Raw genomic sequence first — 9175 nt, 5'->3', positions numbered from 1 at the left:
ACGAGTCGGGAACCAAAAGCGCAACAAAATCCGCAACAACTTCTCACCGTCTCAGTTGTCAAGTGAGCTGTTGTGACTGTTGCGGTTGCGGTCGGTGTGAACGCAGCCGGCGCACGTCACCGGCCGGTTTGACGGCTGTCCTTTCGCGATTTCTCAAGAACGCGATTTACACGGTGTGGCCGCACGGTCCGGAATTTTCACCGTAAAAAAGGCTTCCAAAAGCTAGAGCCTTCCGGCATCGAGTTCCAGCAAATCGGCATCCAGTGCAAGCGAATGTAAGCATGTCCCGCTACGTGCAGCGTCCGGATAATGCGCTCAAAAGAGCGAACGGTAAGTGTGCATCGTGCTGTGTGTGCGTGTGTCACCCGAATCCAAAATGGACGACGTGACAACGTACGCACGTTTTCGGGATGCATTTCTGATGATGGTGCTTTTGCTTTCACAGAGTTTATCGATGTCGGCAAGAAGGCGCGGGCTCTGGACACCCTGCAGGAGGTGTTCCGGGCCAAGAAATGGAATTACAACTGGTCGGAATCCATCATCGAGCCGATCATGTTCAAGTATCTGGAGTTGTGCGTCGAGCTGAAGAAGTCGCACATCGCGAAAGAGGGTCTGTTCCAGTACCGGAACATGTTCCAGCTGGTCAATGTGGGCTCGCTCGAGAACGTCATCCGTGGGTACCTGAAGATGGCCGAGGAGCGTACCGAGCAGGCGCAACAGCAATCCTCTCAGGCCATCGTGGACATCGACGATCTGGACAATCTGGCCACGCCGGAGTCGATCCTGATGAGTGCGGTGTGCGGAGAGGATGCCCAGGACCGATCGGATCGCACCATCCTGCTACCGTGGGTGAAATTCCTGTGGGAGAGCTACTGCCAGTGTTTGGAGCTGCTGAAGGTGAACTCGCACTGCGAGACGCTCTATCACGATATCGCCCGGATGGCGTTCTCGTTCTGCCTCAAGTACAGCCGGAAGATGGAGTTCCGTAAGCTGTGCGAGAAGCTGCGCAAACATCTGGAAGACATCTGCAAGGTGTCCTCCCAGACGGCCAACGTGAGCATCTCGAAGCCGGAAACGCAACAACTCAATCTGGAGACGCGGCTGCATCAGTTGGATTCGGCCATCCAGATGGAACTGTGGTTGGAAGCGTACAAGGCGATCGAGGACATCCACGGACTGATGGCACTGTCCAAGAAGACGCCGCTACCCAAAACCATGGCCATGTACTACCAGAAGCTGGCCATGGTGTTCTGGAAGGCCGGCAACCAGCTGTTCCATGCCGCGGCCCTGCTGAAGCTTTTCCAGCTGTCGCGCGATATGAAGAAGAACGTGACGGCCGAAGAGATCCAGCGTATGACGACGCACGTGCTGATCGCTACGCTGGCCATCCCGTTGCCATCGGCCCATCCGGAGTTCGATCGGTTCATCGAAACGGACAAGAGTCCGATGGAGAAAGCGCAACGGCTGGCATTCCTGCTGGGTCTGCAGCAGTCTCCATCGCGTGCGCTGCTGCTGAAGGAGTTGATCCGACTGAACGTGCTGCAACTGGCGGCACCACAGTTCCGCAACCTTTACACGCTGCTGGAGGTGGAGTTTGATCCGTTGAATCTGTGCAATCACGTGCAGAGCACGATCGATGAGATCGAAGCGGACGAAAAGTCCCCTTATCTGCAGTACGTGCAGGCACTGAAGGACGTCACGTTGGTGCGTCTGGTCCGCCAGATCTCGCAGGTCTACCAGACCATCGAGTTCTCGCGTTTGCTCGAGTTAGCCAAGTTCGCCGATTATCATCATCTCGAGCGTATTCTGGTGGATTGCGTGCGCCACAATGATATGCAGATCACGATCGATCATCGTAATGGGTGCGTACACTTCGGCACCGATCTGTCCGAGAGCCAGCGCGAGGATCATCCGGATGGACCGACACTGCAGTCGATGCCATCGGAGCAGATTCGTTCTCAGCTCGTCAACATGTCGGTGGTGCTGCACCGGGCCATCGCTACCATTAACCCGAACCGCAAGAAGGTTGACCGCGAGCGGCTGCGCACGCAGATGGTGCAGCAGTATCTGGAGAACATGGAGAAGGAACACCAGCGTACGTTGCAGCGACAGAAGAAGATCGAAGATCGCAAGGAGTACATCGAGCGGGTGAACCTGGAGCGCGAGGAAGAGGTGCAGCGTCTGCAGGAGGAACAGGCCCGTGCGCACAAGCTGGCCGAGCAACGCCGGCTCGAGCTCGAGAACGAGGAGCGTGAGCGCAAGCGACACGAGAACGAGATGCAGATGATCAAGGAGCGCAACATCAAGGACAAGATCGACCAGATCAAGCAGACGGCCAGCGGCCAGAAGCTGCTGAAGAAGATGGACGAAGAGGAGATCCGCAAGATGAACGCGGAAGAGATTGCGGCCCGTGAAGCCGAGGAGCGCGTCAAGGAGCGGAAGGCGCACGATACGAGCCTGAAGACGCAGGAGAAGAAGATCGACTACTTCGAGCGTGCCAAGCGGCTCGAGGAGATCCCGCTGATCGAGAAGTATCTGCAGGAGCGCTCGGTGCAGGACAAGGAGTTCTGGGAGAAGCAGGAAGCGGCCCGTATCGAGGCGGCCATCGCCGAACGCAAGACGGCCGAAGCGTGCCAGGAGCGGCTGAAGCGTATGCTGCCCGATCGCGACATCTACTGGCAGCAGCTGAAGAACGAGCGCGGCAACCAGTTCGCCGAGAAGTTGAAGCAATTCAACGTAGCCCTCGAGGAGGAACGCAAACGTCGGCTGGCTGATCGAGTGATCAAGCGTCGTGAAGAGCGTCGCCAGAAGTGGCTGAAGGAGAAGGAAGAAGAGCGTCGTCGGGTTGAGGAGGAGCTGCGCAAAAAGAAGGAAGAGGAAGAACGTATCGAGCGGGAGCGTCGTGCCGAGGAGCGTCGCATCGAGAACGAGAAGCAGCGTCTGATCGCGGAGAAGCAGCGGGCTAAGGAGGAAGAGGTGGAACGTAAATTGGCCGAGGAGCGCGAACGGTTGAAGGAAGCGGATCGACGTGAACGCGAGGCACGTCGTGAGCGTGGCCGTGCACCGGCTGGCGCCGCTGGTGACGCTAAACAGGAATCCGATTGGCGTAGTCGTCCTGCGGCGCCTGCTGCTGGTGGTGGTGATGATCAGCAACCGGGTGGGGCCGCTCCACCGAAGAAGGACGTCTGGCAACCGCGCCGTGATGGTGGTCCCAGAGCAGCCGGCGCTGGTCGTGATGATGGTCCGCGTGGTGGTGAATCAGCACCGAGCGATAAGTGGCGCCGTGGACCGGAAGATGATAAGGACAACCAGGCCGGTGCTGGCCGCGATGGACCACGCCGTGGTCCGGGTGGAGAGATGCGTCGCGGTGATGATCGCGGTCCGATTCGTCGTGCTGGCCCCGAGGATCGTGAGCAGCGCGATGATCGTGGACCGATTCGTCGTGGCACTGATCGTCCGGATGATCGCGATCGTCGTGGTGGTGGTCCGGGAGCACCGCGCCGTGATGACCGACAGGGTGGCGGGTTCCAGCGACGCGATGATGCACGTCGCGATGACACACGTCGGGAGGATCGTGGTCCACGTCAGGCGGGCGCTGGTGGTGGTGAACGGGAAAATGTGTGGCGTCGTGCACCGGCCCGTGACGAGGGAGGAGCACCACCGGCACGAGCGGAAGGAAACTGGAGAACGGCAGCACCACCGCGACAGGATGCGGCCAAACCACGCGAAGAGCGCCCACAGCGTGAGCAACGCGCACAGGAAAATGGTAAGCCTTTTGTCCCATCCGGACTCGCAGGATCATCCGGGAACGGTCGCTAATAGATTCCCACACATCGTACCATTTCCACAGTTCCACCACGCAACACTGGACCCGATGAGGAAGGCTGGCAGGATGTGGTGAAACATCGTTAAATATAGGTTGCATCTTCTTCGTACGAGTCCCCTGTCCCCCTGCACACTTACCCTGTTGTGTACGCGTGTCGTATACCCTGTCCTCGATTGGCTCATTATATAACCTTTTTCCATTCGTTGATTAGTAACTTTTCCCGGAACACCATTCCCCGCGCTCTGCGACACGTCGCTAGTATATGCACCAAGAGTGCTCTGAACGGGAGTCGCATGTTGAGGGGACGCCGCAAGTGAAGCAAGCTCGTAGTTCGTGGTGGTGTTCCTATGCTTAAGATATATATTACTCGTGGAAAGCTCTTTAAAATAAAGTAATTATGAATAAAATATCATACCTTTTGTTTTTTGATTGCAGCGAAAAGAACCATTTTGATGCAATCAGTTTTTCGGTTTACTTTGATGAATTTCAATTTAATTTTTTCTTGTTCGCGCTGCCAGCGTTGAGGTTGTCGGTGATGTTTTGGACACTTCAAAGGCCCTGTATGCCCTCCTGGTGGCCATTTTACACACGCAACTTTTTCGATTAATTTCGTCACCTTACTTTTACTGCCGTGAAACGTGACTGGCAGATCCATTTCCGGCTACCGTGAGTTTTTAAATACACTCCATCTTACCTGTCTAGGACATTCGTCGTGGTTTGACTCCGTTCGTTTAGTGAATGGTTGCTTTTTTACTTAGGCTTCTCTGATCGGATTGGTTGCTATTTCATCTGATTATGTTTGCAGTGAACTAGTTATTTACTTCACTATGAAAGCCAATAACCTACCAACGATGACGGTGGGCATCACGAATTATGGTATTTTATCATGCATCAGTTGCATTCTTCCATTTTTTTTTTTGCTGATAAAAAACATGAACATGCAATATGGACAGGAGAAAGTATGGCTCGTTTAGACTTCTTTTATTAGGATAAAAAAGTACCTCATAGCTATCAACCCCCACAGAACCGATCACGAGTGGCAGAGTTCAAAGTCCTGCAGGTCCAGATCGATACCGTGCTCCTCAAACTCGGTCGCGTACTTCCGCACCATCCACTCCGTGTTAATGCAGTCCAGCTTCTCCTGGATACGCATCCGTAGCGGGTTCTCGATCGCATCCATGATTTGGTAGCGCAGCAGATTCGGCAGCACATTGACGAGCGCTTCAACAATGTAATCGAATGTACCGGCACCATCACACCGCACCTGAATGTTACCCAACTCCAGCTGGATGTCCTTCAGTTGCAGCTTTTTGCGCAGATCAAGCGGCTGTCCGATCTGGATTGCCACACGGATGTACTCGACCGTAAACTGGGCCCGGCCTACCCTCGACAGGAGACCCCGACCGACCGATACCTCCCAGTGCGTGGAACCGGTGAGGCGTTGAGTGGCAACGTGCAACCCGACCGTGGCCGTGTTGTTCTGCATCGTCACCGAGATGGCACCGTACCGGTAGAAGCTGGAGCCACCCTTCATCCAGGTGTGCATGGTTCGCATACCGAAGATGCCGGCCGTATTGTTGTAGTCAGGCACCAGGAACGGATCGAGACCCTTGTTTCGCACCACGGCACGCATCTCACCGATCGCCATGTCCAGCGGGGTGATCGAATTGGGCAGGATGAAGTCATGCTCGAGCGTGAGGTTCCGGATCCGGACGTCCACCTCCTCGCGGATCTTTTTGTACGCCTCGGACAACATGTATGGCTTAATCGTATCGTACACCAGGTTGGAGGCCGAATTGACCACACTCTGGAAGATGCTGCCCATGAAACCGAGGTTCTGGAAGTCCATTGCCATTTCCTCGAACGCGATGTCCAGCTCGATGTTGTCCGTATGCAGCAGACCCTCCCGGTCGACCGCCAACGACACGTTGGCCTTCGTCAGCACGTTCTTCATGTTCACGGTGAACGGACCATCGGCCCGGTTGAACAGCGCATTCATCGTGTAGTTGCCCTTCACCTCGATATTCTCGATCTCGATCTGCGATTGCACCGCCATACTGTTCAGCTCGGTGTGGAAGTAACGGATGCGGAACCGCGACATACCGTACACCACCATTTTGGTCATGTAGATCGTGGCGATCGAAACCGATTGACGGATGTCCGGGATGGGCATCGGATCCGGTATGGTCGCACCGGGCAACCCTACCGGATCCTCCTGCTTGTACAGATCGATGATGGCGAACAGTTGGTCGGACAGTAGCGCTTCACCCGTTTCCTGTTTCCGCGCACGATCGCCGACGCTTTTCGCTGCAAAGAATCCCCATGAAAATCCATCAAGTAGAGGCAGAGTTCGTGAGCAACGTGTTAGCCGCGTGGCTCGGGATGTCGTGATGATGCTGCTGCTACTGCTGCTACCTACCGACACCAGCAACGCTACTGATAAGTAGCATCAAATTGAACGACAATAGCACAATCAACGGCTTCGCCATCGTAAACACTCTTCACAAATACGCACACGCACAATGCAACAGATAATCTTTGGACAAAAGAAACAGATTCTGATTCTACAGCATCATCTGCCGTGTTGCTGCTGCTGTCTTTAACGATCACTTCGGCACTGTCCGCGGGATTCGGTTTGAACGCTGACGATCGTCCATGCATGGCCACTGCACGAAGATCGTTCAAAGAGTGTACATCTTATCAGCCTTATCGCCGCGAAGTGCTCGAATCGATGGGTTAGCGGCACTTCGGATTGAGGATCGTCCATGTTGTTGATTTGTTCCACGTTCCCAGGAATCCAAAAGAACATGAGGATCATCGGTAAGAAGGCATGCGACTTATCAGCCTAATCGCATTTTGAACTACGCTATGGGTTGATGAGCTCGTCTATGACGTAAACAGTGTTCTGTTCCCGAGACGAAGAAGGTCGTCTCGCTTATCATCATACCAACGAAGTCGTTGCGCTCATCAGCTAGGAATCAGTAGTACGGCATCAGCTGGAGCGAGCTGTACTTTGGATGAACTGGTAAGATTGAATTGAACGTAATAATCGTGTCCCGGGGATGATGTTTCGCTTTCGCGGTGACTAACAACAAAATGATCGCTCCGTTTTGTGTACTGTCATCGATAATGGAGGTCTGATGCGGGTTCATTTTTTTGTTCTAGGTCATGTGCCAAGCACGTTTCATCACAAAGCTACAAACACTAGACATCGTGTACTGCGAGAAGCAGACATCAACCTAGACGCAAGAGCACACATTCGGAGGCAGCCGGTTCCGTACCGACCACACCACTAACCGGAACCGCAAACCACGAGGCAAACGAAAAAGATGATGAAGAAGAAGAAACTGGATACCAGAGCAGGAAAACCATCAATTTCCCGGTGACGTAACATGCAGTTGAAACGAGCATGGTATGGTATGGCCACATGAACCGCAAAACACGTGATGCTGTTGCTGCTGCTGCGGAGTGAATCCCAACTTCCGGCAGCTGCGACTGAAAGTTGAAAACTTTTTCTGCCTCCGTTCCTTCCTGGAATGCATATAGCGTAAGGGACGTTCATGCAGTGGCAGCATTCGTTACTGTGCGCATTGTTAATCATTTTCGTACATCTTGTTATGCGATATATGCGTATCGCATTCCATGTCCACGGTATGTGCATCGATCGAAAACAATTCTGTCGGAAAAATGGGAAAATAATTACCAGCTCTTTTCGAGAAATTGGAATGGACCCAATGTCGATGGCTGTGGGCAATGAATGAACGCAATGTGTTATATGATATAAGGCGACACGGCCTTTCATGCTCCTTATTCAATCAATTGTTTTCTCTTTTTGGACGCTAAAAGGTGTTCGTGGTAATAGTATTATTATTAATACCGCAAATAATTGAAGCCTTAATGTTTCCTCTTGCTCTCAGCAAAATGGAAAAATACAATAGTTAAATGTAATATGCTTCAAAACGCGAACAAAGATCAATTTCCAGTGCTTTACAAACTCCCATCAGAACCTTTTTTTATTGGAAACTACCTGCTATCCGCTATCGTATTGTACCCATTATTATCCGCTAAAACACACTTCATTATTATTCTTAAACTGTTAATTACTGTTAACTTTTACTGAACAATTGTTGTTTAATTTATTTAGCGTTTGAAAGTTTTATACATTTTTTTCCTTTCCAGTTTAACGAGAACATAATGTCACTGTTTTCAAAAGTGCTCACCTTGGAACCATTGTGTCTGTAATAATGCTCCAATGGATGAGTTTAATTCAATTGGACCCTTTTTTAAGCAATTATGTTCTCTTCTTTGTGTTTAAAGTTTGTGATTTCAACACTTCAAACTATATTACATTGCAGAGCTGCCACCAGCGACCAGCTGCAGTCGCTGCAGTACAGTTCCTGGTGAATTAGTTCCCGGGTTCCCGGTAATTCTGGCCAGAGTTCGGAGCAAAATGATTCGTGCACCAATCAGCCGTAACGGTGGCTGTAAACGTCCTTCCCACGTCACCCTTACTCGCACAATTAAGTGCACTGCATCCCGGTGGTAAACAATAAGAAAGTTTAATTTAGTCTCGTCATCGGATGCTCCACCAGCGCCACTAACGCCCACGGTGCCACAGCAGCTCAGCTCGGCTCAGCTTCCGGTGTTGGGATGTTCTCTCTCTCTCTCTCTCTCTCTCTCTTCCTCTCTCTCTCTCTCTATATCTCTCTCTGTGCAACACCTCCGGACACCGGGGAACATCGTCAGCGTTCGCAAAATGAAATTATGGCCACCGGGAGCGCGACATTCATTAGCTCTGGCTCCAGTGGTGGTGCTGCTGATGGAGCAATAAGAGCGACGCAACACTCCCCCCCCCCCTTTATCCCCCTCTCCGTCTCACAAACCGACGTTCGCCTAGTAATCCTCCACTTCCGCTCTCTTCTTCATTAACAAGCCTGCCGCCATTGTAATGTATTAATTTCCGGGAAGTAGCAAACGTCGGCGATAAATATCGGTGAAGCCGGCATAAATCTGCACAAATCATACCACGGTACCACCTCCCTCCCTAACTTCCAGCCCACGGGCTGGTGAGCCATTTGCGCCTGGCGAAAGGATTAAAACGGCAAACGCCTCCATCGCCGCCCCTGCGGGATTGTCCAGAATTTTCCGCAGCGAGAAATCGAAACGCCTCAGCACCCTGAGTGTTTGTAGCGACCGCCCGATGAGTCGGTTATATTAAAACTACGATGATCTATTCCTGTACCGCCCGGCACTCCCTTTCTCAGCCCGGTTGCCTATCTTTAATTACAATTACGTGCTCCGAATTTTCCAACGAGGCCATTTTTGCCGCCATTTTCCCCGCGAAGGCCG

The 9175-nt window shown here is 52.5% G+C and overlaps 2 protein-coding genes across 2 annotated transcripts; one reads left to right on the top strand and one right to left on the bottom strand.

The window, feature by feature from the left end:
- Nucleotides 1–135: 135 nt before the first annotated feature.
- Nucleotides 136–4234, top strand: LOC125952492 (eukaryotic translation initiation factor 3 subunit A). The gene is made up of 3 exons (XM_049681968.1): nt 136–330; nt 446–3766; nt 3851–4234. Exons 1-3 carry the CDS (start codon nt 282–284, stop codon nt 3910–3912), a joined length of 3432 nt encoding a protein of 1143 aa, XP_049537925.1. The 5' UTR covers nt 136–281; the 3' UTR covers nt 3913–4234.
- Nucleotides 4235–4755: 521 nt separating this feature from the next.
- LOC125952506 (uncharacterized) lies at nt 4756–6523 on the bottom strand. The gene is made up of 2 exons (XM_049682005.1): nt 6246–6523; nt 4756–6133 (listed from the first exon to the last, which is right to left on the bottom strand). The coding sequence occupies exons 1-2, from the start codon at nt 6313–6315 to the stop codon at nt 4857–4859; spliced, it is 1347 nt and encodes a 448-aa protein (XP_049537962.1). The 5' UTR covers nt 6316–6523; the 3' UTR covers nt 4756–4856.
- Nucleotides 6524–9175: the final 2652 nt, after the last annotated feature.

This window comes from Anopheles darlingi, chromosome 2, assembly GCF_943734745.1.
Source record: "Anopheles darlingi chromosome 2, idAnoDarlMG_H_01, whole genome shotgun sequence".
Lineage (NCBI taxonomy): Eukaryota > Metazoa > Arthropoda > Insecta > Diptera > Culicidae > Anopheles > Anopheles darlingi.
This window is presented reverse-complemented; position numbering and strand designations above follow the sequence as displayed.

Excerpts from the sequence above, each read along its gene's own strand:
- LOC125952506 (XM_049682005.1), bottom strand. The coding sequence starts at position 6,315 with ATGGCGAAGCCGTTGATTGTGCTATTGTCGTTCAATTTGATGCTACTT. Across the intron at positions 6,134-6,245 it reads CAGTAGCGTTGCTGGTGTCG|CGAAAAGCGTCGGCGATCGT; the intron begins GTAGGTAGCAGC and ends GATTCTTTGCAG.
- LOC125952492 (XM_049681968.1), top strand. The coding sequence starts at position 282 with ATGTCCCGCTACGTGCAGCGTCCGGATAATGCGCTCAAAAGAGCGAAC. Across the intron at positions 331-445 it reads TGCGCTCAAAAGAGCGAACG|AGTTTATCGATGTCGGCAAG; the intron begins GTAAGTGTGCAT and ends TTGCTTTCACAG. Across the intron at positions 3,767-3,850 it reads GCAACGCGCACAGGAAAATG|TTCCACCACGCAACACTGGA; the intron begins GTAAGCCTTTTG and ends CCATTTCCACAG.